General features: G+C 40.3%; 1 protein-coding gene across 6 annotated transcripts; it reads left to right on the top strand.

Annotated features, from left to right (window-relative positions):
* Positions 1-665: 665 nt before the first annotated feature.
* On the top strand, positions 666-19282 carry Atp7 (copper-transporting ATPase 1). Of its 6 annotated transcripts, none has more exons than XR_013082086.1 (16): positions 666-1021; positions 1414-1483; positions 1568-1622; positions 10201-10628; positions 10707-11041; positions 11473-11694; positions 11766-11995; positions 12268-12457; positions 12525-12758; positions 12837-13707; positions 13767-14353; positions 14425-14628; positions 14699-14919; positions 15000-15164; positions 16271-16424; positions 16514-16643. XR_013082086.1 is itself a non-coding variant. In XM_076786309.1 (16 exons), the coding sequence occupies exons 2-15, from the start codon at positions 1420-1422 to the stop codon at positions 16644-16646; spliced, it is 3939 nt and encodes a 1312-aa protein (XP_076642424.1). In that variant the 5' UTR covers positions 666-1021; positions 1414-1419; the 3' UTR covers positions 16647-16649; positions 19036-19282. The 6 variants fall into 6 exon arrangements, 5 of the variants coding, with proteins under 5 accessions (XP_076642424.1, XP_076642423.1, XP_076642426.1 ...); XM_076786309.1 differs by lacking the exon at positions 16271-16424 and adding an exon at positions 19036-19282 and having other exon boundaries at positions 16514-16649; XM_076786308.1 differs by lacking the exon at positions 16271-16424 and having other exon boundaries at positions 16514-17333.
* The last annotated feature ends 235 nt before the right edge of the window (positions 19283-19517 follow it).

Here is a 19517-nt window from a genome sequence, read left to right as displayed (position 1 = left end):
GTACGATTACTGTCTCACTTTAATTGCAACCTTTATGCTATCCGACATGTTCGCGTTAATTCACCTCTTTCGACCGAATCAAAATATTTTATAATATCATTCGATGTTTCCACCAGTTTTCGTTTGAATTTGAACTTCCCATCACTTCATTTGCTATCTTGACCATAGATTTGCTATGAACGAGATGGCAAATACACGAGGGAAATAAACGAATGCAAAGCCATCTATGGATTCATGAATGTAAACTCGAATCTTTATTTAAACTATTACCACAGAGGATATGAGAGTGCTCACACCTGGGATTTCGGCGTTCCCACTTTTGTGAGATCGCCTTTTTAGCATGAAACATGCAAAACATGGAAAACATGCTAAAAGTTGGCCAGGTTCTGTTCCATACTAAAAGTTGCCCAGGTTCTGTTACATGCTAAAAGCTGCCCAGGTTCTGTTTCATGCTAAAAATTGTCCAGGTTCTGCTCCATGCTAAAAATGAGTAGAGGGCAGCACTGTATCGGGAACGCTGAAACTCCGGGCGTGAGCACTCTCATATCCTCTCTGACAGATCTGTCTTTTGGTTGTCGCGCCTATTGTGCGCTCAAATATGTGTATGTGATTCGCCAATACTTAGTATAGTCTGTTTCCGTCTGGTTTCGATTCTTTCATCTGATTCATCTGAAATTTCCAAATTAGACAGCGTAACATAATGACATCTTCGCAACTGGTTGTTTAACGATTTTCGATAAAGATACTCGAGATATCAAATCAAGAGGAAAGTTTTTTAACCTAATTTATGACTCCGAATCTCGTTGCCTGTCCTCGATGACTGTACGTGTAAATATTTGTTGTCCGAGCAGTTCGGAGCAAAGTGTATATCGCCAATTGTTATTGTGATCGGATGAGCAAAGAATCTTCCGAGCGATGCATTATTCCTCGCCGGTCCAAGTTTCATGCGAATCGGTGAACAGATCGAAACTCCTGCCAAATTGTTTACATTGATGAAAATACTCGATTCGATCTGCAACTGGTATGTACTCTCTTTGTCACAGTTTTTCATTGATTCGATATCACGTTTAGACACACACGAACACTCGTGTTAATCTTATTTCACAGTTGTTGTTAACTGACTCGCGCGTGCTCCATATCCAGAAACGTCTATTCTCGATTTAATTCGAAACTTGTGTAGCAGACTTCGCTTCCATATATTTTTCTTGTTTGTTGCACAATGCCAGGTAGAAATAAATAGATTAGTGAACATGGGTACTTTGTTGATCGACTATTCCGTTCGAAGACATTTTTATCCTAGTGTATACTGCTTTGACTTTTGAATATTCACAAGGCAATAGTTAATGAAGCATCCACTCTCATTAAAATGTTGAGTAATCTAGTCTCTTATCTATTTGTATTTTTATTTTACAGGGAAAAATGGAAGCGGTCGGCGCGAAAGAACCGGCAAAAGATAATTACCAACTAAATGAAATAAATACAGGTATTCGAATATACTGTGAATATTTTAAAGAAGTCAAGACCTGTAAGACTTTGTTTCTTTTCTATAGCAACATTTGTGTTTCAGGACAGAGGGACAGGGTAACAAAAGCAAGCACCGAAGCATTATCGACAATCGTTGGGTGAGTGCCTTCCTGCTGCTAGTATCGATACATTGAAACACAATTGGTATTACTATTTTGATCGAAACCTGTCTAGGTGATGTATTATATGCAGTAATCTCTAGCAAGAATGTTGCAATATAATACAATACATACAACTTCCTATCTACGAATGAAAATTATGCAATGTATAGGTAGATGTAAAAAACCGAAGCTGACTTTCACAGCTCTGGTATGTGTCCTCTTGCAAAAAGTTAATAATATCAGAATGCGTACTATTGGAAATTTATTCAACTTTTATCTGCAACATTTATCAGTAACATTAATAGTGCAAATTCAAAGTGGTAATATCATGTGAAACACAGAGTGTCGCAGCGAAATGAGATCATGATCATTTAAAAAAATGTCGGTAAAATCTTGAAAAGAAGAATTACACGAGAGAAATTCGTTTTATCATTAGCCCTTTGAGTGAATAAGAATAAGAATAAGATTTTAGCCTATGAATAAGATTTTATTTGGCTGCGACATTCTATATGCATATGTATAAAGTGTCGCTATCGGCCACTGGCAACTGCATCGTTATCGATAATTAACGAAGGACGAACGGTTTTTGCCATGAGAAGTTGAATTTAACATTTCCACGTACTGTAAGTTCGAACGTTTCCGACTTCGCCTGGCAAACCAGGCTATTTGAGAACGAAAGCGCAGCCGGAGCTGTTTCTAGAAAAATGGTGTTTATTGATTAACTATTGTTACAGTCGATAATTAATTATTGCGAATCGCGCGGAGTAAGAGCGCGTAGACATATTCGATTCGAATCGAATGCAGGACAAAAATTCTCGGTCGGTCCCGTGTTTTCGAAATCGTGCGCGCACGCACATCGACGCACCGAGAGAAGAACGAGGAGAACAGAGGAACGTTATCGGCCGATCAATCGGCATTTCAAACACCGGTAGTATTTTCTAATCAAACAAGCAAGCGGTTACAGATCGATTTTCGAAATACGATCTTCATATTGATCGTTGTTGCCGAGCTGCCGTGCACCCTCAGCTTTGCATTGGAGCGCGGTGCGCACGGTGCAGTGTGATTTTCTCTGCATATCTTTTTCTATTCGACTGTATCGTAAAGCAATTGTTTGCGACAGTGTAAACCGCGCGTCGTTTTCGCAGTTTAAGCCATCCAAAACCCTCGCAGTGTTTACGCCAACTTGCGGCCTTATCATTTTATTTTTATTAGCTGCCGATGAGTGAAATTGTTTCTTAACGCGCTCAACGTGCGTATAAGCGCAAACGACAAACGCATCTCACGCGTTCAGACAGTCGAACACGCTATGAAAGTAAAACCCGTCCGTAATATCATGCAGCAGCTCTATTCCACTTGGAACTATAAGCTCCTGACTCCTGCACCAAATTTAGGGTAAGTTTTCGAAACATTTTTTATTTGCTCCGGATAACGACCTGTCGAAAGGTGTTTTGAATTTCTCTGCGCCGGATTCGGATGGATTTGCGAGTTGATCGAGCGGGTAGATAACGCCGCGCCAATCTCGTCGCGCCTTTTACTATATATACACGTATACGGTATATATGTAGCACGCATAACTGGAGCACTCCTTTCTCTCTCGTCCACGCGATACCGTTCGAAACCGTTCTCTTAGGTGTAACTAGTCCCGTCGAAACGTTCGTTTCCGCGATCAGTTGCCACCGGTCGAACGCGTCGTTTGCTCTTTCCGTTTTGCGCCTCGAGTTCTCGTTGTGCCACGAATTCTTCAATGCTCGCGCCTCCGAGGAACTAAAGTGTTTCACACAGAACGGAGAAAGGGAGATTCCGTCGAGTCACGGTGTTGTCGGTTTAATAGCACAGTCTCTTGCAGCAATGTGTCCGTTCACTTCCGAAAAATATAGTCGTACCAGGATATATTAGAAGTCGTGTCGTTCCTTATCGCGCTTCGTGCATATGGACGTCAGTATCCGTTTAAAAGGCATTTTTATCGAAACTACACCTTTTAAGTATTAACTACACTTTTTAACTATCGTATCGTCAGTCGAAAATGTGCGCTCGAAGCATTCCGAACGATGTTTTCTATTCGAAAGTACCTTGAGTCGAAAAAAAATTACAGTGTTTTAATCGAGACAACAGTTTTTTAATTCGGAAAATCCCAAAGTGAACGATAGTCAACGATTCGAATCGATGCGAGTGTTTCACGCGCAAAGACAGCGTCAAGAAACAGCACGATTTATAGAATGATCTAATGCTATCGATCGTGCGTGACGGCGAGGCTCAACAGGTAGTTGAACGCCGAACAACGTCGACGGAGAGAAACCGGCATTCCCGATAGGCATTGTGATTCAGTAAGACTCTGGCGAAAAGATCGCAACAAGCTACTTCTCGATTTCTAAGAGAAAAAGAGAAAAAAATGCGAGAACAATGCCGTGTCGAGCGGAACGAATAGACACGCGAAGGACGGTTTATCGCGTTTTCAAGATCCGATAAGGAGATTTTGGTCCACGGTGTTTGCCTGTTTGCGCGGTGGTACAATTCCTTCTTTCCCTTTTTTCTTTCTTTCGACGTTGATTCGAAAGAGAGTAAAACCGTGACGAATCGATGTTGAGGGACTCGATCCTCGAATGTATCTGCGACGATGGACCGAACTAGGATCTCGAGCTACGTCCTGCCGATCGTGCACCGAGCGAAATCGGCGGGCCGAAATCTGCTAAATATCCGAGGAGGATCCTCTTCTTGGCCGCGAACTCGCAGGAACGCCCGTGACGAGGGCAGCAGAAAACTGATCGGGTTAGTAGCCCATCCCCTAACTCCAGTCCACCTTGGAACAATTTGTGGAGGACGCAGCTGCGATTCGTAGCGTAGTTTATCGGGGAATACTTTTCCAGAATTGTATTGCTTCGTTGGAGGTCCAAGAATGCACAGATACCGATTAGAAACTCTGGAGCGCTTTATCGTTTCAACATGCTGCCTAGGAAATCTATTTACTGGTTCTCGTGGATCTCTTATCTGCGCGTATCGGCGCGTCTTTTCTCTTTCTGGCTATTTCGAAACCATCTCGCAGTCCTGGTTTCAAAGACTGAACGTTCCTTTCGAGGATAAACTGGAAGATGGGATTTGATCTTTAATACGAAAACTCTGCGGAAGAGAAAATCGTAATGAAAGTGGCGAAGGCAGAAAGTGTGACGGGGTATTCGTCGAGACTACTTTTCTCTTTTTATCCCGCGAAGCATCCGTGTCCCCGTTTCTTCGAAGGTACAAGGACGGTCACGGATCGAGTTTAACGTTGCCTGGGATCGAAGGAGTTATGGAACTTTTAATAGGTTCTTAACCCTCAGCACTCGAGTGGTGACTCTGAAGCACCACTAGAAATTGTTCTGGCATTATTTCAAAGAAATTACAAAAAATATTAGAAAATATTTTTTATATTATTAGGACCTTGAATAAGTTCTCGCTGTTTCTTCAAAAATGGCAGTAGCAGTACCCCGTTCGTGGAATTTCGAATGGTAACACACATGCAAGGCAGTAGTGTATCTAACCTTAAATTTCAGTGTATGGTAGTTCACTTTAGTGTAAACAAAGTAATTTTTTCTTAGTTCTGAAAATGTCTACTTTTGTGCCAAATAAAGTGTATTTGCGGGGAATTTTATTGCACTACTTTATTCAAAAGAAATCTGCAGCTGAAGCACATAGAATTCTTGTTGAGACTTATGGTGACAATGCTTTGTCGGATACGACATGCAGAGACTGGTTTCGACGCTTCAAAAATAATGATTTTGAACTTGAGGATAAAGAACGTTTTGGCGCACCGAAAAAATTTGAAGACGAAAAGTTGGAGGAATTACTCGATGAAGACCGATGTCAGACGCTAGCAGAACTTGGAAAAACATTACAAGTAGATGAGTCAACTGTTTCATAACGTTTAAAAGTTTTAGGAATGATCCAGAAGCAAGGACATTGGGTAAAAGCTTTTATTTTGTAAAAGAAACAGCGAGAACTTATTCAAGGTCCTAATATAAAATTTGTATTTAATAGATTACTAAACACTTAAACATTATATGTGGAAATCGGATCAGTTTCGTGTGAATAAAATGAAAATATTCTAACAAGGAGAGGCCACGACCCTCGGGTCACCGATTCGGTTGAAAGTTTGCACACTTATAGATCTCGTTCTCCTGTTCACGAATATATACCATTATAGGGGCAGATATCCAATAGTTTTCGAGATATTGACGATTACAGTTTCATTATTTCCTATGTAATGCCGTATTTTTTCTACCCTATAACAAGGCTCAGTATGGCGCGACGGTAGCGTGCCAAGTTAAGTTGTAAATAGCCGTATTTTTTTTTTACCCTAGTCTGTAATTTAAGTTTAATTAGTAAGTATTTATGTGATCGTCGTTGGGGTTTTCGTTCTGCCTTGAGCAGTATATTTTTCTCCCCAAAAAATACATTCTCCAATATCGTTCCTCGCATCATTGAGTTAAATGTACATAGTCTATCATAGTTCTATAATTTCCCATTTGCAAGCAAAAGTTTATGTATGAGAATTGCCGCCATGCAATCATATACATACTAATTACATAGATTTATTGGTTAAGTTTTATATGTTATTTTGGTACCAAATTATAAACTATTGTATTTGTTATAAACCAATAAACATATTATTCAAAAAAAAAAGTAGCGTGCCAAGTTTTCCGCCGGACGACCAGGGTTCAATTCCTGCCGACTAATGCATTTTTAAAAAATTTCATTATGTTTTATCACTGCATATTTATATCATTAATTTCAATCGATTAAATTTCACGCATAAAATTGCATTTTGAATTACAAATAACATGTATTTATTTACTAACAACAGGATTATTTACTATTATCATTATGTATTAAATAATAATTAATAGTAATTAAACAGTAATAGTAATTTATATATTAAATTTTAAGGAGTCTTTATAAATATCTTGTGTTAACTTTCCGGATTTCGAACAAGTTACTATTACGTTTGTGTGATGTGACATAAGTTCATCTACCTTTTTTTGAACAAGTGCGGTCTTTCCTCCCTTATATGTTATTGTCCTTTCGAACGTTGATTGATACTGACATCCTGTCTGATCCGTGTTGATTATATAATTTAAATGGAATTTTGCGAGGTGATATATTTTATTGCTTTCCGATAATTTTCGACGGCCTGCTATATTTTATCAAAACGAAACCGGTACTTATCATTATATGCATTGAAGAAAAAGAATTTAAAACTAATCATTAGAGGAAAATGCAAACTTTAGTGAGCACGAATGGTAAGTAATGTGACCCGCCTGTTTTAAACTGCGTCGTGTTCTCAAGAGTTTCCTCGATCTCAAGAGCGTCTCCGATGTCACTGTTTATTGACTGTTTATATTGGGGATAATAACGCATCCAACGAAGTTCCGAACTGTATTTTCGATTGAAATTAATAATATAAATATGTAATGATAAAACATAATGAAATTTTTAAAAAATGCGTTAGTCGACAGGATTTGAATCCTGGTCGGCCGGCTGAAAACTTTTTTTTTAATTTAAAGTCTCTTTATTTACATAACAGTAACTTGCAAAGTATACATAACAACAGCAGTCTTATACATGTTTGTATTTTAAAATCTGTTCTTGTAGTCCCTATCACAATGATTTACCTACTTACTATGTCTGTTTGTACGTCTAATTACATTATATAGTAAATATATAATATATTTCTAACTGACTATTCATACTACGTTTGTATATTATTGCAGTTGCGGTTTTATTTCATGTTTTGAGTTTTTTGTAGGAAAAAGAAAAGAATAAAAACCTACTTATTGCTGAAAACTTGGCACGCTACCGTCGTACCACACCGACTCTTGTTATACGTTAGAAGAAACACGGCATTACATAGGAAATAATGAAACGTCAATATTTCGAGAACTATTGGATATCTGCCCCTAATGGAATATATTCGTGTACAGGAGAACGAGATCTATAAGTGTGCAAAACTTCAACCGAATCGGTGACCCGAAGGTCGTGGCCTCTCCTTGTAAGACGGAAGAAAAATTTAGTTTTAGAATGAAAATAGCGCCGAGTGCAAAGGGTTAAAATTGTTGCGCACATCATTGGAAAATCTCCGGATATCGCATATCATTCGAAAACCGATCGGAAGATTTCGAATTCCGCGAGGCTTCCAAAGGGAAAGTGCGTTTCCGAGCGTGGAGAATCTCCGATTAGACCAGATCGATTCGAAAAGAGAGCCGTACGCGTCAGCAGCGGTGAGCGTTCTTGCGTGTCATGAAACGAAAAGTCGAGTTCAGCTCTGTGTGCAAGCGAATTAGTGTCGTGAGCAAGAAAGCCAGTATAGCGAGCGGACTTCTAACCGATACGCGATTACGGGATTTATCAGTCGGTCGCCGATATCATTTCGAGTCGAGTCGCACACGATCCGCGTCTGGTCGCGTCACCGATCGCAGGAAATCGCTTTCGATTAACTCTCGTGAAACTCGCGATCGTCACGGTATGAAAATATCAGCGAATTCTTTTCCACCTGGTTACGTGCCCGATAACGAAGCGCGAGCCCCCTGCGACCTGCGATCGCGTAATCGTTATCAATGACGTCGTCGGCGGAGCTCGTTCGTCGCTTCCTGGCTGGTGGTGGTCCACGATCTTCCTCGATCCACGATTCCCTTGATTCCGCGAGTCATCGCGGAGCTATCGTCCCCGAAATATCTCTCCTATCGAAGTCACCCCTTTTCTCGACGTCTTCCCCCACGTGGGCGTAATATCCCGGCAACCAGATCCGATCTAGGGCTGCTGGATAATCAGTCGTGGTGCTCGCAGCCCGTGCTAGTGCATCATCGGGCGATTTCGCAATTAAATCGAACTATTACGCGTCTCGAAGATTCTCCAACATTTTCTCGAGAATGTTCGACGAAGATAAGCAGCCACTGATAGGAAGATGGTATGTGACAATAGACGTAATTTTTTTTTTTGCACCGCCTTTAGGACGAGCAGAAAAATTTGTAATCGTTACGCGTAATTCAATTCTACACGGCCTGGAATGTTACGCGCTGCGTCGCGAGCTGTTTCGCGCGATTTTGTGAACATACAAGTTTTATCCTGTGTAGTGGCATTTCGAAAATTTCAATTCGTGAAACAGTTTAAGCGTCGTCAAGCTTCAATTTGATTCGCAATAATATTGAGCAAAGAGAAACCGATATATTAGCGACGATTTTCTTTCATAATTAAATAAAAATTTTATAATCTTCCTAAAAAATAAAGAAGAAGAAGAAACCACCAATAGAAATAGCCGAAATTTTGGTTAATAGCTTCTAATCAGACGCGTCTCAGAAATATAGAGCACAATATGGATCAGAGTCAGCGTTTGTTCGTCGAGACACGATCGGATAATTTATTCCCAATGTGTTTGCCTCCGAGTTTATTTCCTGTATCTTCGGAGCTCAAGGGATCTAACGCTCGATCGCCGAAAGCCTTGAGCACGCGCTTATCGTCCTTGTACGTTGTCACGTGTTCAGAGAATTGTTGGCGAAGCACCTAATAATTCGATAAGGTACGGTTAATGTCGGGGCGACGAGTCTTGTAAAGTCGTGTACGTCCATAAAACGATGACAGACTGTTTAGCAACGATCGCAATGCCGACAATGAACATGAGCGTTATATAAGCACGACAAATTGAAAAATATTTCCCCGTGCGATAAGGCCGGGCGAGCCGCGTGTTTTTATGCGAACGGGAAACCAAGCGGAAGAAACAAGAGTATAACGGCCGCGGTCATAATCTCGGCCGTCTGTTTAACCGGCAATCTAGGCTGCACACCTGATCACATTTTCGAATTTCGAACGGATAACGTGAATTTATAGCGAGTTTATCAATGTCCGAGTCGACGGGGATTCGAAATTAGTGGGGTGGAAGAAAGCGAGTGCGTTTCCTCGATTGTTCTCTCTTGTTTTCGCGATAACATCCCGTCGCGTCGTCGTAGCTAAGGAAGCGAACGATTCTTTCTTTTTCTCCTGCGAGACACGCATGAGATCACCGATGATGCTCGTGAACGATTAATGACTAGACTGCAAAATAAAAACCTATCTGCGCGAATTGCAGGAGACTGGAGCCAGATTTCATTCTTACTTTGATCATAATAACCCTCTGGGGGCAACCAGCGAAATTTCACTCTTGAACTCCTTCTTTTCGAGATTTATTTTTTCCTGTTAACGCTTTAAACCAAATATATCAAATCGCATTCCCGAGTATTTTTAGATTCTTTTAAAGCCTAGAAAAAATTAATCTTCAACATTAACGACCCAGTATGAGTATATGGATGCCCATTACTTACCCAGTACCTGCTCATTTTCGCCATAGATAAGTCACTTGCGCGGTTCTGGCGAGTGACACTTAGACGAAATCTGTGGTTCTCGCCGAACGTTGTATTTGAAATACGCAGTGCACGCTGGAAATGTAAAAGTCAGTATCCGTGGTGGTGTGGGTAGTGTCCCAGTGACCTTTAAACGCGAGGCTCGCAGTGACTTATATCGGGAATTCACTGTAAAATCCGCAGTCTACTAACGACTAACGTTTACTACGCAGGGATGGCGACGACGAGGACGCCGGGTTCGAGGGCACGACGCATTCGGTCCACGTGCCCCGCTTCCAGGAAGCTCCCCCGGAGAATTCCACGAATGCCGCCACGGTCAGGATTAATATCGAGGGCATGCGATGCCAGAGCTGCGTGAAGAACATCGAGGCGACCGTGGGCGGCAGACCCGAGATCCTGAAAGTGAGGGTGCTGCTCGAGGAGAAGGCTGGCTACATCGATTACAAGCCCGACCAGATCTCCGCCGCCGAACTGGTCGAAGCCATAGAGGACATGGGGTTCGTCGCATCCCTCGACAACGGTCAAACCAACTCGGCGGACGCCGAGAAATCTGGCCAGCAGCCAACGGAGCCTTCGTTCAACTCGTGCAGCGTACACGTCGGCGGCATGACTTGTATGTCCTGCGTGAAGACCATAACGGGTGAGAGACAGCTTCCTAAATCGGTCCAATACTTGCCACTCGGTTCGCCAGTCTATTGTTCGTTTATCTTCCTTGCAGGCGTTTTATCGGAAACTCCCGGGATAAGGGAGGTGAACGTCAGTTTGGAGAACAAAGAGGCAAAGGTTGTCTACGACGGAAACGAACTAACGGCGGAGAAAATAGCGGAGAGCATAGAAGAAATGGGCTTCAACGCGTTCGTGAAAGAGTTGAACGGCAGGATCCTCGCGACGACGACGGCGACGGCGACGGCGACGGCGACGGCGACGGCGACGGACGCGACGTCGAAGAACAATAACGCGACGAACGGAGACGTTCCGCCGGTGCTGCAAATCAACGGCGCCGGAGACGTGAAAGTGCAATTGCAACTGGCGAAATGCTACCTGCACGTGGTGGTAAATATTCTATACACGGATTGTGGGAACGCGTTCGAGTTGCGCGAGCCGACTATGCGAGAGATCATTTTTAGATAGATCTACAGGTCCTTTGTTACCGTTGTACCCACCGTGAGATTGTTAACACTTTCAATTGCCACTCAGCAACCTACGAAATTTCATGCAATCAATGCAACTTATTTAACGAAATAAAAATTGAAAAGTTAAGACTACCGAAAGTACTGTTTCGACTTTCTCGCGCGTTGCGGACCATAATTCAATTTGCTACACCCAACGCGTTAAAGCGAAAATTCGTTCACAAATCTGGGTGGATGAAAGTGTTAACAGGATCCTCGAATTTGCGTGATTTCGATCGCCTTCTTGATACCGTGTTACCGCGTCGCTGAGCTGTGTTCTTGCTTTGACGGCGAGTGTCGATTCGTTTTTCAAAGGGAATGACCTGCGCTTCCTGTGTTGCTGCCATAGAGAAACACTGTAAAAAATTGTACGGCGTGAACAGTATCTTGGTGGCGTTGATGGCTGCCAAAGCAGAGGTCACGTACGACCCGGATAAAATTCGGGCGGTCGACATTGCTTCCAGCATATCCGAGTTGGGCTTCCCTGCCACATTGATCGAGGAATCGGGGAGCGGGGAGGGAGAGATCGAGTTGAAGGTAAATTTCCGGTCACGTTCGAAGAACACCGAGCAATCTACCGAACATGTTCCTGACTGTTTGTTAATTAGATCGCAGGCATGACGTGCACATCTTGCGTGAACAAAATAGAGACGACCGTGAAGAAGCTGCCAGGCGTTCGTTTGGCGGTGGTCGCGCTGGCGACGCAGCGAGGCAAATTCAAGTACGACGTGGAGAAGATCGGTCTCAGGGACATCGTCGAGTGCATCAACCAGATAGGTTTCACCGCGACCGTGGTCGGTAATAGGGACAAAGAGAACAGAGACTACTTAGATCACAGGTGAGCATTCAATTTTCAACCGATTGCGAGACCTACAGTCACACTCGCATTAATATTCGGATACTCTTAAAAAGACGATAACTTTCTCAATAATGCACCATACGACTTGGATTTTTTGCATTTGATGGCACAGATCTACGAAATGTATGTTTTAGATCCAATATTAAAAAACCTATCAGTCTTTTTAAGCGTGTCCGAATACTAATGTGAGTGACGTACGTGTTCGCGCAAGCTACTGTTTTCTCTTCACGTCTGCCTTCGTTTTTCCACAGAGAAGAAATAAACAAATGGAGGGGCGCGTTTTTGGTGTCTTTAATATTCGGCATACCGTGCATGTTGGCCATGACGTACTTCATGGTGGTCATGTCCGTGGGCGAAAAGTCGCACGAGGACATGTGCTGCGTGGTACCTGGTATTTCGTGGGAGAACTTGATTCTTTTTATATTTTCTACACCGGTGCAGGTAATCGTCGATGATCCTAGAAGAACCGGTAAAAAATCCTTTATTCATTCCATCATAATGTTTACAGTTTTTCGGAGGCTGGCACTTTTACGTCCAAGCCTACAAAGCTCTGAAGCATGGCACGACGAACATGGATGTTCTAATTTCCATGACCACTACGATATCTTATCTGTATTCGGTCGCGGTGCTCGCCGCGGCCATGATCATGCAAGAGCACGTTAGTCCTCAAACGTTCTTCGACACTCCGCCGATGTTGCTAGTCTTCATCAGTTTAGGAAGATGGCTGGAACACGTCGCAAAGGTACATACTGATTCTGTCATTAATTATGCTGAGCGGCTCATCCATAAATAATTTCTAATGAAAGTACAATCGTTTCAGGGCAAAACTTCGGAAGCATTGTCAAAGTTGTTGTCCTTGAAAGCAACGGATGCGGTCCTGGTTATCTTAGGTCCGAACAACGAGATTCTATCCGAACGTCTGATCAGTATAGACCTGGTGCAGCGCGGAGACGTGTTGAAGGTGGTTCAAGGTGCCAAAGTCCCTGTCGACGGTCGAGTTCTCACGGGACACTCGACCTGCGACGAAAGTCTGATCACCGGGGAAAGTATGCCGGTGCCAAAGAAAAAGGGCTCGGTGGTGATCGGTGGTTCGATCAACCAGAACGGACCGTTGTTGATCACCGCGACGCACACCGGCGAGCACACGACGCTCGCGCAGATCGTCCGTCTGGTTGAAGAGGCGCAAACCAACAAAGCGCCTATCCAGCACTTGGCTGATAAGATTGCCGGCTACTTTATCCCGATGGTTATCGTCGTCTCCATAGTGACTCTAATTATTTGGATAATAGTGGGATATGTAAATATAGACAAGCTGCCAATCTCGCACAACGATCAGATCAATAAGCACGGCATGAACAGGGAGGAGATCATATTCCAGTACGCTTTTCGAAGCGCCCTATCGGTGCTGGCGATCGCCTGTCCGTGCGCGTTAGGTTTGGCCACGCCGACCGCCGTTATGGTTGGCACCGGGGTCGGAGCGTTGAACGGCATTTTAATCAAGGGTGCGGAGCCCTTGGAGAATGCGCACAAAATCAAATGTATCGTCTTCGACAAGACCGGCACGATCACGCACGGTGTTCCGATGGTCACGAAAATCGGTTTGTTTGTAGACGAGAAAGTCTGTTCCTTGGCGAAGTTCTTAGTTATCGTTTGCACGGCCGAAACCAACAGCGAGCACCCGATCGCGTCCGGTAAGTATCCTTTGTTCGATGACGCGCGAAACTATTTGCTATATCCGTTTTTCTTTTAGCAATCGTTCGCTTCGTGAAGGACACGATCGGCACCGAATCGACCGGAAACTGTTCAAACTTCCAGGCAGTTGCCGGTTGCGGTCTCAAGTGCAAAGTGTCCCACATCTCGAACACGTTGGTCGAAGCCGTCAGATCCGAGAAAATAATCAACTATGTGAATCACGCGCGAACTATGTCTTCCGGAACGTATAATTTGAACAGCGTACCGATCGACGTCGTGTCGATCGCGAGCGCAACTCAAGAGAGACAGAACCTGAACTTGGAATTATTGTTGAGCCCCGACTCGCATGGTGACCATGCCGATACGGAGGGCGAGTACGAGATATGCATCGGCAACAGAGAGTGGATGCGACGGAACGGCGTGAACATACCTCCGGAGGTAGAAACGCGGATGACCACCGAAGAAGAGTTCGGTCACACCGCGGTCTTGGCTGCGGTCAATAACGTTTTAATGGCTATGATTAGCGTGGCCGACACGGTTAAGCCGGAAGCCCATTTGGCGATTTACACGCTGAAGAAAATGGGCTTGGAAGTGATACTTTTGACTGGAGATAACAGAAAGACTGCCGCTTCGATAGCCAGACAGGTAAACCTATGAAAACTTCAATGCTCGATGTACGAATGAATTATTAATTCGCGCACACTTCAAACGGTCAGGTTGGTATCACCAGAGTATTCGCAGAGGTATTACCCTCACACAAGGTTGCGAAAATTCAACGACTACAAGACCAAGGTTGGAGGGTTGCGATGGTAGGAGATGGCGTTAACGATAGTCCTGCTCTTGCTCAATCGGATGTTGGTATCGCTATAGCTTCTGGTACGGATGTTGCAGTAGAAGCTGCTGATGTGGTACTCATGAGGGTAAGCTATAGAAATTTCTATTTCGATTAGTATTCGACATGGAGAAAATAATGCGTTGAAATTCTTGTAGAACGATCTTTTGGATGTGATCGCGTGCCTGGATCTATCGAGGAAAACGGTTCGACGAATAAGACTGAATTTCTTATTCGCCAGTATTTACAATTTATTGGGGATTCCAATAGCAGCTGGAATATTTAGTTCTTTCGGATTCTTCTTGCAACCCTGGATGTCTTCGGCGGCCATGGCTTTAAGTTCCGTATCCGTTGTTGGCAGTTCTTTGCTGTTGAAATTGTAAGCATGTCAACGAAAGTACACGCTTTGCACGACTATATGAAATAACAAAGTTTGATCTTTTGATGTCCATTTGCTAGATATCGAAAACCAACGAAAGCCACTCTAGAGACCGCAGAATACTTAACAGCAATGCGCGCTCATTCCACGGCAAGGATGATCGATCTCGACACGATTTCCCTTCATCGTGGTTTGGATGATTCCGTAATGCCGATTATGCACAGATCTACCTCGACGTTGTCCAGGTATGCAAACACAACTACTATGCTTTCAAAGTACGTACGGAATTGTAATAATCCCACTGCCTGACGGAGTTGCAGTAAAACGATTGGAAAGCCAACGTTGTTATCTCTTTAATTGTAATTAATAATAAGGTGTCGGCTTTGTTTGATCTTTTTGGCTTGTTCTTTTTTTTTCTTCATTTATGTTCTTGATACTGTATCATATTGTACTAACAAAGTCCGGTAGAAAAGATCGTTCGTTGATGTATCGCTAATCAAGAAGTGTATATAGAATTACTAACTTGATTCTAACGTGATTAACAATTTAAATATCACATTTTCTCTCTTGTTATCGAGGTTTAGAATGCTTTGCGTGCAAATGAAACAACAGGCTGTGAACTTAAAACTGGCTCTGCCCAAACAATACTTGTAACGTAACAGAAACCTAATAAAAGACTGATTGTGAATGAAAAATTTTAATCGGGTTAGAGGTAATACTTTAAACAACGTACAATGTTTTAATGAATTGTAAATAATTTCAAGGAAAGATTTATATAACAGTGTGTCTCGAATCTTAACGAATTGTGTATATATATACACACATCTACATTTGTATTAAGTGTAAATAGATGCTGTGATGTTGAAAAAGAAAGAAACGGTTACTCTTAATTTGTCTTGTATACCCCTTTCAATTATTTGTAAAAGATAATGTCTTGCGACAATGTCCGATACGATTTCGAAATTTCCAGCGCTCGGCACAGTACTAAAGCTCAGCACGGTAATAAAACATCTTTCATCTTTACAAGATTGTTCTCCTTCGAAAACTCCCTTTTCATTCTACATATTGTGCAAAAAAGTTTTGTAAATAAACAATAATTTTGAAATAGATATATTACGAGCTAGACATGTGACCCCATCCTGAAGATAAGCATCCATTGTGGATATTGGTTTGTATTGGTTCTGCATGTCTATGCAACTTTTATTTTTCATTATACACGTATGCGTTGATAACAACTTTTTTTGCGATTGAATAACATTGCGACAACGTTCAACGGAGATGTTGTTTCGAAAACATACGATTAATTATAAGAGAAATCTTCCTTGTTTTCTTTTTTACATTGTTTGAACAGCGCGTCCGCTTTGTTTGCTTCCAGCTAGTAGTATTGATGTGTAAAATAGGCTGTAATTAATTCATGTACATAGTTAAATGGAATCTGTAGAAAATACGGTGAAGGTGCACAGTATACAAATATTAAAACTGAACTGTTTTTTACGGTGAACAAGGTAATACATGTTTTATTTCCATCTATTGGTGCTTCAATCGTTTCGCATTCAGTTTAACCATTATTTTGTATAAACAAATCACATTACAGGTTGTTCAGAAGATCTAAAGACGACGTAGAGGGACGACTCCTCGGTGAGGATGTAGACGAAATTGATTTAGTAACGGATTTCTCCGGCTATCGCAAAAACCCAAAGGACTGTACAAACATAACGCCTCTATAACTTGTAAGAATATGTTTTTGAAATATTTTACTTATACATACACATTTTCTTTAACAATAACTTACAGAGCGTACAGTTTTAAATACACAGAGTGAGCTGATAAGAACTATTATTTAAAATAACTCGTTTTTTATTGATTAGATCAAGAAATATTTTAAAGGAATTACACTATTTGACATTGACCTTATTCAACCTTGATATCTCACAAACCATATGATATAAACAAATCAAATTGCATCCCTATTAGTGCAACATAATTCATTTAAAACGTTTTTTGATAGGACTGGTGAAAAACAAGTTATTCTAGATAGAAGTTCCTGTCGACTTTTTACTATAATCTTTTTAATAATAAAAGCCAGAAGTGCGACAGTGTTACAAAAAAGGAGAATGGTACTTTTATACAGTGAAATAATTAATCTCTTTTATGTGAACTACGTCATTACTAATATTGTGATATTCATATCTTTGATTTTTTGTAAAGAAATTTCGTTATATAATTTCCTGTATTCCGCCATACTTTTGTACTTAACGAAGTTTACATTAGATGAAATATAGTTATTAGTTTGTATAGTTGAAAGACCATGTTATATTTAAATACGCAGGAAAGTATATTTTGAACAATGTTATACAAGTTAAAAGTTTATGGAGAACCATGCTTTGGTTTAAATACATACATAAGACTTAAAGTATACATAACATGTATTATTTGTATAATAGTATATAGATTTTTTACAGTTATCTAAATTTTAGTTAAAAACTTTAAATACAATATTTTGCAAGTAAAAATGATAGACTGACGAATATGTTCACATAACCACAATCGATTGTACTTTTCATCTGTCGTAAATGTTTTTACAGTAAGAACATAATTTTTCACGAAGATCTTCTAATCCAACGTTTTGATAACCAAAAATAAGTATTTGTGTACAGCATCTCTTACATGATCATGTTAATTTGTTTTGTATTAAGAGTTTAGTATACATATACATATATTTAATATATTTTTTATCTTCCCTAAAGGAAAACATTAAACTTATGTATATACTTATATTTTTTGTGCCACATTTTTACTATAAAACTGTATATTAATGTATAGTAAATATTTTATACATGCAAATATTACGAAATCTTAAAACTTAATTAAAACTTATATTCATTAATTTACTCACTTTTTATATCCTTGCAAAATCTTAAAAAAAATAAATATTATATTAAAATGCCTTAAACATACTAATTAATAACATTCGTAAAAGATGAAAGAAACGATACAGGCTCAACAAGATTATTCGAGGCAAACGATGAAGCCGAAGTATTAGTATTGATATCTTGATGCATGCAGTCGTTATAATTAATAGTACCAGCATAATGCGAATTTTCATTATTCATCAGAGGATAATTTGTATTTGGACTATGCATATTCCAAACGTGTTGTTCCAAATGATTATTTACATCATACTGCCATTCAGAATTATTAGTTTTAGGAATACAGTCTGAATTTTCGCTTCTCCATAATTGATAATTCTCATTCCTGTTTGATGAAGACATGTTGCTATCCCAATCTTGTCCATGAAAATCATTATAAATATTTGAATTCCATGGCTGATTAAAATATTGTGTTCCATGATTGTTGTCGTATTGTTGTGAACTTTTATTGACATTTTGAAAATGTTCATATTGAGCATTATGTGGAAAACCTTTATTTTCACATTGTAAACTACCATGTGCTTCTGGAAAAATATTTTCCACATTTGCCGAATTGTTTGGAAAATTATCCCCTTGTATATCATAGATTTCGTTGGTATGGTTTTCTTGATGTTTGTACGCATTGTATTCGCAATTCTGTTTATTTTCAATAGCATTATTGCAATACGAATTATCAAATGTATCTTCATTGCCTTTATAGCTTAAATAATGTGTATCAACAGTAGGTATATGACTTGCCTCGTTATATAAATAATTTCTGTAATTAACTGTATTCTGTTGAGTATCTAGGAGAGCGGTAATAGGTGGCAAATTTTGATTTGCTTTGAAATGTCCATCCAACTTGTACTTCATAAACAATGTTCTCAACTCGTTTTGTGTAAGCATTGGACAAAGCGAAGATTCGTTTAAAATTAGATTTAATCGTTCAAATTGACATTCGAAAGAATTGTTATCATGCTCCTCTGATACATTGAAATTTTCACATGTCTCTTGACTTTTTGTATCTTTGGGTTTCACTTTTTTTTTTAAATCTATCTTTTTACATCGTGGCGAAGTGATACGTTTCACTTTCTTTTTAATAATCTACGAATTAATTAGTTTGTACTTTTAATAACTGCAATTTTCTATTTGTATTTAAGCGTTTCCAAAGATTTTTATATCTTACCGAGCTGTTGTCATTTTTCAGGGGGCTGTCACCATTTTTTGCTTTCTTATTTTTACCCACCGGTACCGATGATTTTAAATCTCTCTTTCCTCTAATCATATTGCATCTAAATTAATAAAAATTAGAAGATCATACAATATTTACGGATGTATAGATTCAAATAACTTATAAATCACACTTTAATTTAAAAATGTTTACCAAGTTTTTGCAATGTGCACAGAAATATACTGTGAATGAAGAAACACTGCGAGAATAAATTGTTAACAAATTTTCAATGTGTATTAATTAGAAATAACGAAATATTTCTCTATAACACTGTTCTTCTGTGCCACGATCTTTCCCTTTCAGAAACCACTCGCCGTCTGCAGTCCAGACAGATCCACGTGAGAGTTAGATCTTCACGCTGGCATATTTATTTTCTTAACCGATCGTCCCTATCCCTTTTCTCGTTCATGGAGATAAAGCGCGTTCGATATAAATGAAGTAAATATTTATATTTAAGA

Source organism: Halictus rubicundus, chromosome 4 (assembly GCF_050948215.1).
Source record: "Halictus rubicundus isolate RS-2024b chromosome 4, iyHalRubi1_principal, whole genome shotgun sequence".
In the NCBI taxonomy this organism is placed as follows: domain Eukaryota; kingdom Metazoa; phylum Arthropoda; class Insecta; order Hymenoptera; family Halictidae; genus Halictus; species Halictus rubicundus.
This window is presented reverse-complemented; position numbering and strand designations above follow the sequence as displayed.

Excerpts from the sequence above, each read along its gene's own strand:
- Atp7 (XM_076786309.1), top strand. The coding sequence starts at position 1,420 with ATGGAAGCGGTCGGCGCGAAAGAACCGGCAAAAGATAATTACCAACTA. Across the intron at positions 1,484-1,567 it reads ACTAAATGAAATAAATACAG|GACAGAGGGACAGGGTAACA; the intron begins GTATTCGAATAT and ends TTTGTGTTTCAG. Across the intron at positions 11,996-12,267 it reads AGAGACTACTTAGATCACAG|AGAAGAAATAAACAAATGGA; the intron begins GTGAGCATTCAA and ends GTTTTTCCACAG.